Source organism: Micromys minutus (genome assembly GCF_963924665.1).
Source record: "Micromys minutus genome assembly, chromosome: 13".
In the NCBI taxonomy this organism is placed as follows: Eukaryota; Metazoa; Chordata; class Mammalia; order Rodentia; family Muridae; genus Micromys; species Micromys minutus.
In genome coordinates this window covers 54,979,601-54,999,152 of record NC_137982.1, presented here as the reverse complement: position 1 = coordinate 54,999,152, position 19,552 = coordinate 54,979,601, and the positions used below count along the sequence as shown (strand labels likewise).

The window sequence follows — 19,552 nt, the reverse complement described above, 5'->3', positions numbered from 1 at the left end:
TTCTTCATTACTTAATAAGAAAGCAAAACAAAACTCATTTTGTTTGACCTGAGGCCCCATGGTGTTTATGCAGATGATCACACCTCATCAAAGCTGCCACAACACTTCACACTGGGCGGTGCCCTTTTCTTTTCAGGTTCTTGGCCTGATCTAGTTGTGGCTTCCTCTCCTGATGAGATAGCGTTGATGCCTTCCTTCTTCCCGTAACCAAGAGACCAAGCAGAGCTCTCATCTGCTCTCGGTTTCTTAGAAAGAATCCAGCAACATGGCTTTGAGTTCAGTAACCATGACTCAAACTATTGACTAATACTTTAAGATAGCTCTCAACTTGGAATATAGAAACAGCTCAGGAACAAATTGCGGATTGTTGAGTCAGCCTTGAAAAGTCTTACTCCTTAAAAGAGAGCGCTATCAATATCCAAATCCAACATGAAACCTAAGAGTTTCTCCTAGCTTCAAGATCAACACAACACATGCACACACACACACACACACACACACACACACACACACACCTAGCTGATCTGCCAGCCCTATTTTCTCCATCTCCCCTGAGCGACTTACTAATTGTATGCTGTTGTGACCCATTGGAAAATGTGTGTGGAATATCGATAGTCAGGGTGAATCTTTTAATTATGAAAAAGAAATTCACAGGCCGTAATTTATCCTCTGGAGCCCACACTGTAACCGGGTCTGAGAACGTCCTAACGAGCAGATCGACAGTCTAGCCTGTGAGCAAATCGGTAAGAAGAATAGAATACGAGGTTTGCCACTAAGCCTGTGATCTCGGGTTTGAAAGTCTAAGCATGGACTTTTCTCCAGCCCCAACTAGAGCCGAGCAAGCTGGGCGCCTAGGCCAGCACTACCGTTACCGCGGCAACCGCGCCGCACGCTGTTGCCATAGAGACCCCAGGCGCCTCCGAACGCTTAACGTAGAAGGACACAGCCGCCAGGGATGCTTCGAGGAGGCTGTAAAGCCTCAGAAAAGCGAAGACACTTAAGCGAGAGCCTCAGCTGGCAGCAAGACCAGGCGCTGAGTAGTAGCATCTTTCTCCTGCGACAGATCGGCCCCACAGGCTTCCTACTGAGGGAGGAGGAGCCAGAAAAAGGGGATTTCCGAGTAACTACCGCCCCTTGGGGACGGGGGGGGGGGGGGGGGGGGGGGATGGGGGGCGGGAGGAGGGCGGCAGGAGGGAGGGGAGGTGCCCCAAGCCCACTTCCCAATTCCTGCAAACAGACCTGCCTCACAAGAGGAATCACTCCCACAAGTGCTCCCCAGACTTTAAAAATGGGCACGTTACAAAAAGAAATATTGTTTATCAGAAAAAAAATTTTTTTTCTCGATAGTTAGGAACTCGAATTGCGTCCAACCCTTGTAAAATGATGGACCTTGAGTTCTAGCATTAAAAACAAATATTGGAGAGGGTTATATGAATATTCAGTTTGTGGTTTGTGTATTTCTGGATACCTTGTTGGTGTTCACCAGCCCTGTAAAACATATGAGAATCCTATCTTTTAAATGTTTGCTCATTAAAATCCGTTTCTCTAAGATATTTCTATGGTTTTCTTAGAAGAGAACAGATGTTTCATATTTACATGTCCTGCTCCTGTCTGTCAAAGACGAGCCATTGAACACTTCCCTGGTGCTGTAGAAGTTTTAAATTTGTGGCCTCCCTCGTGTTTGAGAGTACTGGGTGCAGCTAATCACTCTGTATTCTGCTCAAAGCGTGCTGTTTTACCTTGTTGATTTATTGGGTTCAACAGTTATAGACTGTGTAGTCTTGAATAAAACTAATCTCTACCGAAAGTAAAGTTCAAATGCAAAAGTCAACCAATCAATCAGTCAAAAGTGAGCAAGCCATTTTTCAGAAGCCATTTAACCCAATCCTTTAAAAAAATAGAATGGTTTGGAGGGAGAGCTTTCAATTTTAGATTTAATTTCACTGAAGTACAGATTACCTTTAAAAAATGGGTTAATTCACAGTGCCAGTTGTTAACCAAGGCCAGGAGTTTACTTTAAGGAGTGGGAACTCAGCCTTGAATGTCAAGAGAGAATATTTCTCAGAAGGCCCTGTTTGATCATATCCAAAGTTCAGAGCTAAATTGACTAAACCAATCAATAATTTAAATCTCTTTTAACCCAGTTATTTTATCAATTTAGTTTTAACCTAGCTCTTAAAATTAACTTTGTTTTTTAACTTTTACTTTAAAGGTTTTGCTTGGAAACCCGCATGAGTGCAGCTGCCCCACGTTTCTGAAGAGGGGAGAACTGTGTAAGCACATATGCTGGTGAGTGACTGTTAGCAACAAGCTACACAAAGAAACATGTTCATGGTTTAAATACAGCAAGAATAAAGAAATTTGGTATTGAAGGAATTAAAAACTAACATGGCCATAATTTACCAGCATGTTTCTTAGTGTTGGAAGCATTGCATTTCAGTCTGAAAAGTGAGTGAATCAGCTGAGAAATATTTAGTAATATAAAGTAGAAAATATTGATATGTGCTATGTGCACAAATGTGAAATCTAACTACCAAGTCTAAGCTTACACTTGAGACGTTATTGTCTTCATCAGCCTCCTGTCTCCGGAAACACTGTCATGAAATTGTGTTGTTTTCTATAATTCAGGATTCAGATGTTTATTGCTTTCAATATAAATATTTAGACGTTGGGAGCCCCACATGGGGAGTGAGCCCCACATGTCTGCTACATGTGTGCCCGGGGTCTCACTTTCAGCTCACCCGGTTTGGGACTGTTCCATTTTGGTCACATTTTACTAAACATCTACTAACATAGGTTATTGGTTATTTGCCTTTCAAATGTACAGTAGATCATTATAGAGCTTGTGATAGGGATTTCCAATATTATTTTATGACAGGACAGGGTAAGGTTGTTCTTTTCCGATTTTAATATACTATAACTCATTTCATATAATGTTTAACCATAAACTAAGTAGAAATATCCTCCAAGTGTATATTAATATTAATGTAATTAATGCTGAAACCCATTAACTGTATATTTTTTAAATATGTGGTTTTGCTCTCTTTAAAGTTACAACTTTAGTGACATTTGAAAGTTTTCTACTGTACATTAAAATGGTAGGTGTAGAAAAATAGTCATGTGACATTTACTTGTAAGGAGGTTAAAGGAAGTATTAGAAATACCTGGATTTCTTCACTATTCCTGGAAGGACCATGTCTTAAGAAATAAAGGCTTTTTTCTCTCTAATCAATCCCTTTAACACAACACAATTTGTCTATCAACCTCACATCAAATTACCTTAAAGATAAGTATAATTAACAGAAAGTTGATTAAGTTTATTTATAACATTTTCTGCATTAAATCATCCTCTTTATAGTCTACAAGTTCAAACACTATGTTTGAAGATAATATCCAATTAAATGACTTCAGTTTTTCTACTTGTGAACAATAGGGTGTTACTGAAGAAATTCAAGCTTCCAAGGAATCATGAATGTAAGTCTCTGGTTTTTTTACTTTCTGATCCTTTATTATTTTGAAGTTAACAAAACTATGAAACTCTCATGTGAACATATTCTAAACCTGAATGCTTAGTTTTCCTAAAGAATCAAGTAACTATCTCATTTTATCATAATTTCTTATGTTTCCTCTTAAGTAAAAATGTGTTTGCATATCCCACTCAAAATCAGATTAATTTTAAAAACATGGATAAGGACCGCAGAGATGGGGTGGTGGGTAACACTGCTTACAGCCTAAGGGTCTGATTCAGTCCCTGAACATAGTGGAAGGGGAGACCCAACCCCTAAGATGGCCTCTGAACTCCAAATGTACAATGTGGCGCATGCTCACATGAAGGGGTAGCACTCACTGATAATGAAAGTACATGCAGACTGACACGGAATTTAAAAAATGTTCTCTTAAAAGTTTGCGCAAGAGTTAAATTTAGAAAAATAGCAAAGATGAAACAATGGTGCTATTTGGAAGGAAATAACGTCCCTTACTTTAAGCAAACCTACATCATAGTGGCTTTATACACACCCAGAAATACCGTGACACATAATCACATTCAAAACTACGTTTCTGGTGGCGCACGCCTTTAATCCCAGTGTTCAGGAGGCTGAGACAGGCAGAGCTCTGTGAGTTCAAGGACATCCTGGTCTACATAGAGAGTGCCAATACAGCCACAGTTATATAGAGAACCTTGTCTAAAAAAAATGCAAACTAAAAATATAATTTGGCTGAAATTTTTGTGCAAAAATATTTGTTACACATTTTATGCTACTTAAATTTGGTCTTAATGATCTCAAAAGTAGAAGAAAAAAACTTTCATTATATAGATACTGTTGTCTGTACAAAAGTAGCTCCTATAACTAATTTTGGAGCCCAGCAAATAACTTTTAATAGTAATATTAAGACTTTTGGGGGCTGGAGAGATGGCTCCGTGGTTGAGAGCACTGACTGTTCTTCCGGAGGTCCTGAGTTCAATTCCCAACAACCGCACAGTGGCTCACAACCATCTGTAATGGGATCTGATGCCCTCTTCTGGTGTGTCTAAAGGCACCTGCAGTGTACTTATATATAATAAATAAATAAATTTAGAAAATAATTTTTGTTTGCTTCTCATACAAATTGCTCTTTTTAAATACTTTCACTGATTACCGTGAATTCAGAATTGTATCAATATTTTTGTGTGTTTTAGGTTCATGTTTAATATAACTTAAAGATATTAACTGCATATTAAGCCTCTACTAGAAATAAAGATACAGAGAAACATTTTGACCTATTAATATTACTATAATCATGTGACAAAAAAGACTTAAGTCATAGAAAATATAAATAATGGCAAAAATTCATAGTGATTTGCTCATGCCTACTAAATTAAACAGATTTTCTTCTACACTCTCACATATCAAACATTCCTATGAAGAAATCTCAAATGCCTCCAAACAACATTTTAAGTACAGAAACTTTATACTTTCATTCACTGTTATTTATTTCATAGATTTAATTTAATGTCTCTGCCTCATCCTTGTTTTAATTCACTTAAAAGAAAAATGAAAGAAATTCTTCCAGTAATTTACTGAGACAACCGTGTGGTGATGCAGAGATGATTAATTCAAACCAAGCACCGTCCTCCAACCTGCACCAAGACACAGGGATGTCATAGTAACAAAAACAAGCACCAGCAAAAGTGCGAAAGCCATTGCTGTTATAAGGAAAAGATGGTTCAGGAGGACCGAAACGATGCATGGGAAAGAAGGAAGGGAAAGAAGGTTCTGTGGGAAAAGATGGTTCAGGAGGACTGGAACGATGCACGGGAAAGAAGAAATAGGTAAATGGTAGGAAGAAGCTACAGAGAAAGCATATGGAATGCAAGGAACACAGTTCAAAGAGGTGTCATTTCTGAAATATTTCTAAAGATTCTTTTATTTTTATTTCAAGAAACAGCCAAATGATAATTTACATATAAAAGAACATGCATAGAAAACATGGAGCTGGGTAGTAACCTTGCAAGTCTCATTAGAATCAGAAGAGAGCTCCGTTAAAATAAGAGAGGAACACACACACACACTAAATAAAACATAATAAATAGGCAGCTGTTTTGTTTGCCTTATGTGATCAAGTCCGGAAGAACATTGAATAAGTAACATTTAACTCATGTAACAGATCGAGATTGCTAGAGGAGGTTAGCTCCTTTGCTCTTGTCTTACAGAACATTCCTGTTGGTCTCATACATTGCTTTTTCTGTGTGATCTCTCAGGGCTTCTGTTATTGCTAATTCACATGGAACAGTTTCTGGTTAGCTCCTTTTGTAAAATTCCTAAGTGTGCAATCTTTTGTTCGTTTTCTGTTTTGTACTCTCTTTTTCTGAAAGAGCAGATGTTGCTGTCTCTCTATGACAAATAACGCCTTCCTCCAAGTGCTGGGTAATTAAAGTTTGATTTCCTCCCACAGCCCACCAGCACCTACCACGCCACCTCAGGCAAGGAACAAAAGGTTTCTGTATTGAACAGAAATACCATTTTTTGCAGTTCCTTCAGTGTTTAGTTGGGGGGGGGGTCAAGAAAACAAGAGCTTTCACACCCCTACATACAATATTTATCTTACATGTATGTAACATATGCCTCTTAAACAGAACTCGGGGGAATTTAAATGGTGCTATATTAGGTAGAGAGGGCAGACTGGGGAGGGGCCATGGATGGGGAGAAAGAATCTCAAGTTCTAAGACTAAAACTGCATGCAACACAGTTGCTTGTAAGAGCAACAGGGTGTGGGAAATTCATAACTCAAGAATGTGCATCCCGAAATAGGCACGTGGATCAATGGAATAGAATAGAAGATCCAGAAATGAGCCCTCACGAATATGGCCACCTGATTTTTGACAAAGGAGCAGTAAACATTCAATGGAAAAGGACAGCCTATTCAACAAATGGTGCTGCTCCAACTGGCACTCAGCATGCAAAAGAATGAAAATAGACCCTTTCTTATCTCCTTGTACAAAGCTCAAGTGTAAGTGGATCAAAGATCTCCACATTAAACCAGATACACTGAAACTATTAGATGAGAAAGTAGGGAAAACCTTAGAACACATAGGCACAGGAGAAAATTTTCTGAACAAAACACCAATGGCTCAAGCTCTAAGGTCAAAGATGAACAAATGGGACTTAATGAGATTGCAAAGTTTCTGTAAGGCTAAAGACATTGTTAAGAAAACAAAACGGCAGCCAACAGAATGGGAAAAGATCTTTACCAACTCGACATCAGATAGAGGCCTAATATCCAAGGTGTACAAGAACTCAAAAAGCTAGACACCAGAGAATCAAACAACCCTATTAAAAAATGGGGTACAGAGCTAAACAAAACATTCTCAACTGAGGAATATCAAATGGCTGAGAAACATCTGAGGAAGTGCTCAACATCCTTAGCCATCAGAGAAATGCAAATCAAAACAACCCTGAGATTCCACCTCACACCAGTCAGATTGGCCAAGATCCAAAACTCAGAAGACAACATATGCTGGTGAGGTTGCGGAGAAAGAGGAACACTTCTCCACTGTTGGTGGGGTTGTAAACTGATACAACCACTCTGGAAATCAGTCTGGCGATACCTCAGAAAATTGGACATAGTACTACCTGAAGACCCAGCTATTCCACTTCTGGTCATATACCCCAGAGACACTTTAATATACAATAAAGATACATGCACCACAATGTTCATAGCAGCTCTATTTATAATAGCCAGAAAGAACCTTTATAATTGCTGGAAAGAACCCAGATGTCCTTCAGAAGATGAATGGGTACAAAAATTGTGGTACATTTACACAATGGAATACTACTCAGCTATCAGAAACAATGACTTAACCAAATTCTCAAGAAAATGGCTGCATCTAGAGAATATCATCCTGAGTGAGATAACCCAGTCACAAAAGAACAGACATAATATGCAGTCACTGATAGTGGGATGTGTTGAGGGCCGAAGGCTGCGCCCTTACAAGATGGCGCTGGTTTCAGGTGCCATGAATCAGCTAAAGTGTGGTAAATAACCACTGGGCACATGTGCAAAGAGTGGTGCGAGCCAAGTCACCGCCCATCTCGGGGCGTCACAATCAGACCACTGGCGGGCAGCCAATCACACAGCGACACGCCACCCTTGGGGGGTATAAATTAGGGTGCCTTTTCCTGCCCGGTGTCTTCCTCTTCAACATGCAATAAAGGTTTTGCTGCAGAAGGATCCTGGTGTTCCGCGTGCGTTCTTGCCGACGGGGCAAGGGGCACGCGACAGGGATGCTAACCCCAGAGCCTCGCACTGCCCCAGAAACAACTCACAGACTGTATGAAGTCCAAGAAATAAAGAAAACAAAACAAAACAAAACAAAAAAAGTCATGTTCAATCCTTATACACCAAGAACACATTGACAAATTCCGGGTTACACCCTGTTTTACATGTACTTTTTGCTCATTGTAAAAAAAAGAAAAAAGAAAAAAGAAAGCCAAGCACTGACACAATTGTATCTGTATACATTTATGCAAAAATGTTTAAATTTTTTTTTTATCTTTGTTTTTTAAAATAAAGTTTAAAAAAAAAAAGAATGTACATCCCAAGGGCACACTCAATGGCTGTGTCTAAGCCTGCCCTGAACAAGATGACCAGAGCTCTCTTCTATGGATACAAAACTAAAACAGAAAAGAGCCACAGCGTTATCTAACAGAGAGCCCTCTCTACTGTTCACTCAGTGAGAACACTGATCCTGCGCACACGTCCACACGCCCGTTTTCTCTGTACTCTTGCTGTTGCTTAATTCATTCAAGTTTTTATTCACTTTCTTTATATTTGTGTGTTTGTGTCTCTATGAGTATCTGACTTAAGTTGGGGGTGTCCACTGGGGCCAGGAAGGGGCTGTTGGAATCTCTGGAGCTGGAATTGCAAGGGTACTAGGAAGTGAACCTGTGTCCTCGAAAGTTCAATTCCAGCTCTTAACCAGTGAGCCATGTCTCCCGACCTCATTTCAACACCGCCGTATAATGATGAAGTATTTTTTTTGCAGGCACATGAAAAGACCAAATGTCAGCACAGCGACAATCCTAGGGTAATATTACCACACCCCAAGCCTGCAGACTGCGCTAGCTTCAGTACCAGGGTAGGGGGAGGCAACTGCATTGTTTTCATAAATTTCTCTTTTCTAGCCATTTTGCCTCCAAGTAGAATACAAAGCAGCGGTTAGCATGACTAGACCATCCCAACTAGGGCTACCTTTCTCATGTCTGAAAGAAAACTACACAGCTCAGCCCTTACTTCACCTCCATGTTCCCTTTCTTGCCACCAAATTCTAATGCTTCACCACTTTCCACCAGCTGCTTTCCAGTCGGGTCTTACCGAAGGAGAGATAAACGACCTGCTACGGGGCATACATCAGGTCCAAACTCCACAAACTAGAGCAATCGACGAGACAGCACATGTGGAAGAAGATGGCTACCTTAAGCAGAAGGACATCAGTGCAGGGGACATCTGTCCTATCTGTCAAGAGGTGCTGCTGGAGAGGAAGCTCCCGGTCACCTTCTGCAGGTGATGCATTTGTCTTTAGATTCTAAACCTTACAAAAATTCTCAGTGGATATTCCTAGGAAGTTACATTATGATAATTGTCTTTCCTTGATAGAAAAAAAAAAACCAAAGCTCTCCCCACGTCTAAGTCCTATTTCCTCTACGGTCTCGGTTTCCTAGTTGCATCTTATGAGATGCTCCGTTCTTCTAAGCATTGCTAGGCTGCTTTCAGGGGACAAACTGGAAGTGTCAGTCCATAGCTATTCATTGCTCAGCCTTAATTAAGACTAGGAAGACATTTTGTTTTTATTAATCCCTTTTACGTGTATGGATTGACTGATTAGTTGATTGACTTGGTAGGTGGGTAGAGTCACATGCCTTGGCACATGGGACAGTCAAAGGAGAACTGTGGAGGTTGATTTACCTTCGTGCCCTTTGTGTGTCCCAGAGATGAGATCACTTCCCAGACCGCTGGGCGCCAAGAGCCTTTTCTTGCTAGGCCATGTCACCGGTCCTTAGTTCTTTGTTTTCTTTGTACAGGGGAAATGATTAGACCACAACAGATTTTCTGCATGTAAAGATTATTTTACTTTGAAGTCGTAAATGTTCATTTCAATTTTTAAGAAATTCTATCTTCTAATTTAAGTGGTTCATATTTTCTTTTTTTTTTTTGATGTTGAATAATGTTTTACTTTTTATACAAGTATAGAAATGTATATGACATAAATATTCCATTGATAGTGTTATTTTTCTTTTATATATTTGTATAAACATATACTGTACATATAATAAGCAATATACATATTGATATAAATAAATACAAATTGTTTTTTACTTATCTATAGGAAAATCAATATTTCTCCATAAGGTACATTATTATCACACATGATTACAAGTACATTGGATTCTACAATATTTGATGCTTTGAGAAAAGTGTTCTTAGAAATAATTTAGTTAGAAACATATAGTGCCACTACAAAATCCTGGTAGTCTTAGAATTAAGCTATATTTTCTTTTTCTTTTTCTTTTTTTTTAAGATTTAAGTTTTTCTCCTGTCTTAGGATTTTATTGCCGTGGACAGACACCATGACCAAGACAAGTCTTATAAAGAACATTTACTTGGGACTGGCTTACAAGTTCAGAGGTTCAGTCCATTGTCATCAAGGTGGTTCACATTTTCTACTTAGTGAGCGAACGTCCTCACTCAGAGAAATTCAGTCACACTACTTGGTGGCTCTCGCTGGCCTTTAGAAGTTGAGGGTGCTATTTGCTGATTAATTCCCTTCCTTGTTTTTGTCTCCTGTGAACTTGTCAAGTATTTGACTCTTTTTTTGCACATTCCCACGAGGTTGCTCTTATCAAATACTTCAAAGGTACCAGCTACTTCCACAGCGTTATTTCTCCCACCAGGAACCGCTCACATGTTTAAGATGTCTCATGATTTATCAGTAAAGCAATAGAGAAAAAAGGAGAGTAGGAGCTACCCCTCCCCCATTGAAAGAATTAACAATTTGACTTTCATTTGTATTGAAGCTACACTTATTCTGGCCATATGAATGAAAAGTGATTTTGTGATGTAAAACTTTTATCATTTTCTCTAAAGGAAAATCTTGTATTTGGAATTCAGATAAAGAGAGTAAATTAGATTTTTGTCTGTTTGTGATCCAGCTAGATCTAGAAACCAGTTCAACGTGCATCTTCTAAGAAATTAAGATGTTTCCAGAGGTTTTTTAATTTACTTAAACATTTATAACAAATACATCCAACAAATGATAACACTTGACTTTTATTTCTGATAGATTTGGCTGTGGCAACAACGTTCACATAAAATGCATGAGGATCTTAGCTAACTACCAAGACACAGCGTCGGACAGGTCCATGTTAAAATGTCCTCTGTGCAGGGAAGAGTTTGCACCACTCAAAGTCATCTTGGAGGAGTTCAAAAATTCTAACAAACTTATGACTCTATCCGAGAAAGAACGACTAGACAGACACCTCGGAATTCCCTGTAACAACTGTAACCAGCTGCCAATTGAGGGGAAGTGCTACAGGTAAGGCTCCAATGCCCACAGCTCTGAGCATCAGAGCACCCGGGCCGGGCCGTTAGACTACCCATCTCCCCTTTACGTCTTATGTGATGACAGCTCGTTTGGGATTGCATTTTATTTTCCTCCCTCTTCCAAGAGCATTGGCTTTGGGTTCTCATGAGTTGAGTGTGAAGCAACATCTGGAAACTCTGGCATTCTTGTTATCTCTTTGCCCTAGGCAAGAGTCCACGTTCAGGGTCCTGTGACAGGACATCTCACATCCTGTAACACTGTGGACCATGGATGAAGGAGTCATGGCCAAAGTCTCCTAATAGTCATAGAAGGATATTGATTAGATTGGCTGAGTTTTAAATCCATTTCTGCCTACCCGAAATTACAACCTGCATCTCCATCTGCCTTGAGTGTTGGTCTTGTTCATACTCACCTCAGTGCTAACGAAAACAGTATTATCTGTAGAGAAACAGTTTGACTGTCATATGTATAACTTCCTATAATTGCCACAACTATACAATCTTTATGCCTTGGTAACTACGATTTCTTGAATAAAATATTTAAGATGTATATTTACAAAAATGTTTTGTTTCAATCTTCATTAAAAATGTCCTTCAATCCATCAATGTGGTGTTCTATTTTCCTGAAATTAGACTACAGTCAGCCAGATCAATATTTATAACTTGCTGGGCCTGGAACTGTTTGTTTAACACCAGCAGCGCTTGTCCCTTTCTTCAGTTTAAGCCTGTGCTACACAGAAGAAAACTCATCACAAACAGAAATCAGGACTGGAGAACGGCCAGCCAAAGAGGCCCTACGGGGGTCCAGCCAAAGAGGCCCTACGGGGGTCCAGCCAAAGAGGCCCCACGGGGGTCCAGCCAAAGAGGCCCTACGGGGGTCCAGCCAAAGAGGCCCCACGGGGTCGTCTGACTTTAAAAAGGACAGAACTTGCACAGACTTTGAGCGCGAGGTGGGCTAGCTCAGGAATGTTGGTTTTGGAGTGGTGGTCTTCGGCAGCTGTTGCAGGGATGGTTCAGACATTGTCATAAACCTCGGATTGGAACCCTTTAGGGACCAAATGTCCTGTGAGAGAGAAGGGTGTGAAGAGGAGCCATGGGGTGAAACAGAAAACTCGCTAGCACCCTGTAACTGATTCTATCAAAGATGGCGCAGCACTGGTGAGTGTCCTGAGTGAGATGACGGTCAACTCCTCGGCCAGGGTGTTGTTTGCTTTCTGTCCTGGAAGATTGTCCTTCTGGAACCACTAAGTTGATTGCTTCTGGGCTGTGCTTCCTGCAAGACGCTAAGTCTCATCCGATGGAAACTTCTCGTACCTTGTTTATGGATTTGGCTAACAACCAGTTCTGTATCCCTTGATTACAAATCAAATCTGTATCTGTGACATTTGCAACTCCACCTTCCACTCTTCCCTTCTAGTAGCGAGCATTTCAGTCAGCCCCAAAATTGAATTCTACTAACTGTAAGCAGCAGTCTCCCGGTGATTCGTCTTTTATATTAGTTCCGAAAACATCAGATAAATGCAGATAAAGTGCAGTTACTTAAGCTTTTATCCCCGCCTACTCTGGCGGACCTAGCGAATTGCAGCTTTGCCTGTTTGAGACCTTGATTATTAAGAATCTACACATATGAACAGAAATAATAATCTAGAGCATGTGCCTTCTGAAATGTCTGAGTACATATGTTTCTTATTTCTTGGGGAAATGGGCAAATGGGCTTCTAAACACTAGAAAATTCTGATTTAAAAAAAAAGCTTGTCTGGCTAATTCTCACAAGGCTGAATTTTTTAGCAAGGAAACTTAAATCCTGTGTGGAAAATGTTCACTGAACAGCATAAACGTGAAAATCAGTTTCTCTGAAAAATTACAGTTTAAAATGACTGTAATAGTTCTTGCTGAGACTTTATCGTGTTAAGTGTAACCCTATCCTTGAGATAACTGAGGAGCCAGGCAGCATGGGACAAATCCATGTGTCTGTGGGCTTACGGGCTTAGGTCACACGGGACGCTAGAGAAAGAATTCACTGGGGACTAAATTGATCTGAAAACATCACGAAGGACACAGAGGAGACAAAGTAATAACTGTCTCTCAAGTAGACCTCCGAGCTTATCGCAGCACCTAAATGTCCGGTCACGTGACAGCGGGAGCCAGGTTTGCAATAGAGTCACAGTTTCTCATCAGCTGATCCCAACCTGGATAAACCCAAGAGCTCTTGAAAGTGAAAGAGGAAGGGGAAGAGAGGCACAAAGGGTACCTGAAAAGTGGAGCTAGGACCACAAACTAGGACGGGTAAGTGCCTTTAGAATACGGCACAGCCAAGGAAACAAGATTTTCTGCAGCATCAAAAGTAACACAGCCGAGCCAACCCTCTGCCTTCTCCCTTTGAGATTCACCAAGCTTCCCTTCTACAGTGGATAGCCAGTGGATGCTACTTAAGCTAACAAATTTGTAGAAAACTCTTCAGGAGCGATAGGAAACTAATTCACAATGTGACCAGAGTGGACCATTCACAGGGACGGGAGTTACCTTCTCACCTAAACAATGGCAGTGATCGGGTTTTTCTCTCCTGTGTCTTGACATGCCGCGGTCCAGGTGTACTGAGTGTGTGGAGTATCACTTATGCCAGGACTGCTTTGACAGCTGCTACCACCCTTCCCACGCCTTCCTGTCCCGTGAGGTAAGTGCCCACCAAAAACTGATGTGCCATGCTCCGTGCCAGAAAGACCAGCAAATCTAAGAGCATGAAACGCAGATAACACCATGGAGGGAACTGGCTTTTAATTTTAGAAAGTACACTTAGAATTCCCCCGTAAGTCTGTACAAAGCAACCAATGTTTGTGCTGGTGCTTTATAAATTCAGTCACAATACCAAGCACTGAGTGTCGAAGGAACCCGTAAGAGCGGGCACTGTAGCCCTCGGCCTGGAAACGAGTTAGAGAAACCCTAGCCTGTGGGCAGGCTTCTCATTACATTTCCGACAACCACTGTGGTTTTCTCTTAAAATTTCTCATGCCCACAAATAATACATAGAACTCTTTTGGATCCTTTGAATTATTCATTTTAAAACTATCTCCTGAAGTCCAGTGTAGTGGTGCAGACCTGCCGTCTCAGTACTGTGGAGGCTAAGGCAGAACAGTCACACGTTTTTGGTCAGTCTGGGCTACTTAGTGAAGCCTAGCTACGTGTGTGTGTGTGTGTGTGTGTGTGTGTGTGTGTGTGTGTGTGTGTGTAATGATGCTGAATAATGCTACGTTTTTCTTACTATAGAAAAAAACATCTGTAATTATAGTTAATTTTGGTTTGTTTGTTTGTTTGAGACAAGGTTTCTCTGTGTAGCCCTGGCTATCCTTGAACTCACTCTATAAACCAGGCTGGCCTTGAACTCCGAGACTTACCTGACTCTGCCCCCTGGTGCTGGAATTAAAGGTGTGTGCCACCATTACTTGGAGATAATTAATATTTTTACATTAAGAATAACTAGGCAAGCCTGCAAGATAACTCAGTGGGTAAAGGTGTTTGCTGTCGAGCCTAGAGACCCAAGTTCAATCCCTGGGACCTACATGGTCAATATAGAGAATCTCTTCCTGTAATTTAACATCTGTCCTCAACACAAGTGCTGTCACAGGTACACAGAGGGTTAGGGGCAGGGAGAGGGAGGAGTGGGAGACAGAGTCAGAGAGAAGACCATTAACTAATAAAATTGAAGACGTGATGGCTGTGGTGGTAAGTGTCCATACCCCCAGTCACTCAAGGGCTGAGGATTGCAAATCCATTAGAAACTTACAAAAGAAGAGGATGAGAGACGTTTTCAGGGACACAGATACTTCTGCTCTTCTAGAGAACCATTACGATGGCTCAGGACTCCTGTAACTCCAGTTCCAAGGGCCATCCAGTGTCCTGACCTGTGTGCACCCGGCACGTGTGCACTCGGCACGTGTGCACTCGGCATGTGCATGGTACATTATATACACATGGAGGCAAACAGCCACACATATAAAATAAAAGTTTATTAAAAATTAATTAATTCAAAGTAATGGATGTAGTTCGAAGTTCCATTGCTTAAACCCTCAGTGTTGAGAAAGGAAGTCAAGTTATTCTAGTAAACTCACATCAGGGCATAAGATCTGTCAGAAATTTATAATTTTTTTTACATTTATAAGACTATTTTATGATGTTTTATTGATATGTAATCTTTTTTCTATTCAAAGAAACTTCCTTTTTATCATTTTTATTGGATATATTATCTATATTTACATTTCAAATGTTATCCCCTTTCCCCCTCTCCCATCCCTCTCTTCCCTCCTCTTGCTTCGATTAAGTCGCTACCAACTCCCAACCACCCTCTCCCACCTCAGCGCCTCTGTACTGGGAAAATGAGTCTTCACTGGACCAAAGGCCTCTCCTCCCATTGATGCCAGACAATGCTATCCTCTGCTGCATATGCAGCTGAGCCATGGGTCCCTCCATATGTGCTCAGTGATTGGTGTTTTAGTCCCTGGAAATTCTGGACAGTTTGGTTGGTTGATATTGTGGTTCTTCCCATGGGGTTGCACACCCTTTCAGCCCCTTCAGTCCTTTCTCTGGCTCCTCCATTGGGGTCCCCGTGCTCAGTCTGATGGTTAGCTGCAGCATCCTCTTCTGTACCAGTATGGCTCTGCCTGAGCCTCTGAAGGGGCGTCCAGTAAGCACTTCTTGGCACCAGAAATATTGACTGAGTTTGGTGGCTGCATATGGGTGGATCCCGAGGTGAGGCAGTCCCTGCAGTCTCTGAGTAATTTTCTTCAGTCCCTGCTCCTTTATTTGTCTCTGTACTTCCCCCCACGAGTATTTTGTTCTCCCTTCTAAGAGGGACTGAAGTATCTACATTCTGGTCTTCCTTCTTTTTGAGCTTCATAAGGTCTGTAAACTTTTTTCCTCGGTATGCCAAGTTTTGAGGCTAGTATCCACTTATCAATAAGTACATATCAAGTGTGTTCTTTTGTGACTGGGTTACCTCACTCAAGATGATAGCTTCAAGTTCCATACATTTGCCTATGAATTTCATGAAGTCGTTGTTTCTAATAGCTGAGTAGTACTCCATAGTGTAAATGTACCACACTTTCTGTATCCATTCCTCTGTTGAAGGACATCTGGGTTCTTTACAGCTTCTTGTTATTATAGATAAGGCTGTTATAAACATAGAGGAGCATGTGTCCTTGTCATATGTTGAAACATCTCTTGGGTATATGTCCAGGAGTGGCATAGCTGGGTCCTAAGGTAGTACTATGACCAAGTAATTTATAATTTTAATATGGTAAAGTAGATATTATAAGGAGTATTTTATAATATTATATCACTAATAGCAAGCCTTGATAAATCAGAAAATAATTTTTAAAGATTTAAAAAGTAATATCTATTCTTTCTCCACATATTTCAGAAAAGAAATCAAAGATGGAGATTAGTAGAAGAAAGGTCAGATGTTGTGAAATACATAGATACTAAAACTGAGGGAGAAGCAAACACACAATGTTTCCAAGAAAAGCGAGGGTGAGCGTCTCCGTAAAGTTTACATTTCTTGTGTGACAGAATATGTTTGTAATTTTTTAAAATTTAAATAGTTTATATGTGTTCCTTGGTTTCATGTTTGTTAACAATTGTACATGTATCCCAAGTAACATTTCACAACCCGGGGAAGAGCCGGGGTCTCAAGTCAGCCCGTTCCAATCCAGTCCTAGTCAAGTGCGCACTGTCAGACAGGCTTGGGATGCAGGCCTCCCTCCTCCCTGCACATTTCCCCATACTTACAGTGGAGATAGCGCTATGCCATTGTGGGGGTATCTGTAGAGGGAGGGCAGCATTAGCTCTGTTGCTGACTGTGTGGATAAGGGCCGCATCTCCTTTAACTCTGCTTCTGTTCTTACATACTCTCCCTCTCCAATGGCCCCAGTCAGTTCAGTCACCTTATCTTAGCCGTGGGTAAACATGGCGTCCCCTCACAAACCGCCATCCACCAGTTGACATCACTGCCCTGGAGTAGCTGAGCTTACTCTTGTATGCCTCGTCTGCTGACAAGTAAACTGGTTTGTGTTTTCTAAATGTATGTCTAACTATTTGTCCACATTGAAATCATCCCATCTCATGACTTTTAAAATGTTGTCTTTTTATTGGCTTTAAAGTATAAACAAAAATCTAATCAATATTTCTGCGTGATGTGGCTAAATTAAGCTGCCCTTTATGATGTCAGCCCTACCAGATTCAGAATCTAAACGACAAGCATAAATCTCTAACTCGAGAAACCTTTGGGTTTCGCTGTATTACTTATGTAGCAAACTTGTGCACTGACTTACTTTCTGAGCTGTAATCGCACATGGGTGTTGGGGTCTTTCTGTCTGTCTTTACTCAGTCAGTTCTACACACCGAAGAATGTTGTGAAGTCTCTGCCTCTCCTGCTGATTACAAAGAACAGCAAGCTGCTCGCCCCAGGGTACCAGTGTCGACTTTGTCTGAAGCCATTTTGCCTCGGTCAGTACGCACGACTGCTGCCGTGTGCTCACAAGGTAAAAGCCACACCCACCCTTCGCTTCTCTTTTTCTAAAAGGCAGTTTCTCAGGAGTGAAGTGACAGTTACAGTGTTCCCTTTCCTTTTCTTGCTGTGCTCCGTACGGAGCTGCTCACGGGCACAGCACAGGTGGACAAGTCCCTGCAGAGCTTGCCCTCAGGACACACTTGCACCTAGTAGGACTTGTTCCTTATACACTGTCTGGCTAGGGTAAGTGGCACTTTAGCTGCATTCTTTTATGCACTTATGTGTGACATAGAAGTTCTCTGGATAAAGATGGAAGTGCCCTAATTGAAAATTCCTCGTAAGAACTCACTATACAATCAAAGCCCAATGTCACATGACAGCCATAGTTAATGACCATATTTTCCCCAAAATAGCATTGTTTAAACAAGCATGTACAGCTTTAAAGTCACACTTAAACAGTCTGAGAGTACCTTTTCCTGAGCAAAAGTGCATGTGTGTTATTTAGTGGGTTATGATTGTTAGAGTCATTTTTCAACTCTAGTTGGTTATGAATTTTTAATTTTTTGTTTTCATTAGAAGTTATTTCATACTAAGTTTCATGTTAGTAGGAAAAGAAAGCCTTTCATGGTAAGTTTCTAACAATGGTAGGAAGGTGATACGCATAAAGAACTTTGCATTTTACAGTGTAAAATAAAAATCAGTCAGTATATGTATTGTATTTATAAATGAATGTGTTCAAATATTTTCATAAAACTTGATAAGTTAGCATCATCTTTATCTTTGCTCAATAGTTTCAATATACAACTAAGCTGGAAAATTTTATTTAAGAAGCATCTGATGAACTTACAGCATTTTTGTTTCAAGTTCCACAGGAAATGTATTGACAATTGGTTATTCCACAAGTGCAATTCATGCCCTATTGACAGACAAGTCATATATAACCCTCTGATCTGGAAAGGCGCAGCCGCAGACGGACTAGCACATCAACTGACTTCAAACAAAGACATCGCTCATCTGTCGAAGCAGCAAGAGCCAAAACTTTTTGTTCCTGGTACTGGATTAGTTTTAAAACACAATAGAACTGGAATTTTACCTAGAATTCCCCAGTATAATTCTACAGCATTGACTACATTTCAAAATCCATCAGATAACTATCAAAATATAACAATGGATGACCTATGCTCAGTCAAAATAGATAATTCAGATTCAGGGAAATTAGTTTTTGGATACAAAATTAGCAAACAGTTCTCCCCATATCTGCAAGATCCAGCCACTGGGCAAACACCGTCTCACACATTTCTTCCCTCCCTTCCTCATAAGAATATAATTTGTCTCACTGGCAAGGAAAGCCCACAGATCTGTGAAAAAGATCAAACTGGTCAGAGTGCAAAGACAAGCAGAGGTTACGAACACATACAGTACAACACAAGGAAATCTCTCAGCACTAGATTAAGACAACATAAGAGGTCAAGTACATTATCTACAGACGAGTTAAATCTTACTATCAACTTGGACACAACCAAACTTAGTTTGTCTAAAAAGCACAATAACTCCACGGGGAAAGGTAGACTAAAATGTGGTCGTCCACCTAGACGACCTTCGCGTCCGCCTTTACAAACGCAAAGTGCTGTTCTGTCTTTAATAATGGAAGGAATTCAACTATGAAAAAGGTACTTTTATTACACCAGAAAAACTTGAATATGTAATACGCAAAATATTTTATTTGTAGCACATAAGTGTCTGTGTACACCCTTGACAAATATCTATAAAATACTCTATCATCTTTTTTGCCTACTTGTGTGTGACTAACATACTGTGCTTACAGAAGTTGCCCTGCTACGTGGAAGACTAAGCAATGTGTGTTTTAATGAAAATACTCAAGATGTTACATATTATGAATAATGAATAGAGCGTCCATATCTTATTTTAGGCTGACTAATTTTTTCACGAAAGAAATAGATTTTCTCCTGC

At 40.5% G+C, this 19,552-nt stretch overlaps 1 protein-coding gene across 1 annotated transcript; it reads left to right on the top strand.

The window, feature by feature from the left end:
• Nucleotides 1-955: 955 nt before the first annotated feature.
• ZSWIM2 (zinc finger SWIM-type containing 2) lies at nucleotides 956-19,246 on the top strand (the record flags this gene model as incomplete). The annotated part of the gene is made up of 9 exons (XM_080927129.1): nucleotides 956-1,120; nucleotides 2,213-2,289; nucleotides 3,434-3,474; nucleotides 8,832-9,042; nucleotides 10,820-11,071; nucleotides 13,669-13,753; nucleotides 16,493-16,602; nucleotides 17,459-17,612; nucleotides 18,446-19,246. The coding sequence occupies 9 exons, from the start codon at nucleotides 956-958 to the stop codon at nucleotides 19,244-19,246; spliced, it is 1,896 nt and encodes a 631-aa protein (XP_080783255.1).
• Between the last annotated feature and the right edge of the window lie 306 nt (nucleotides 19,247-19,552).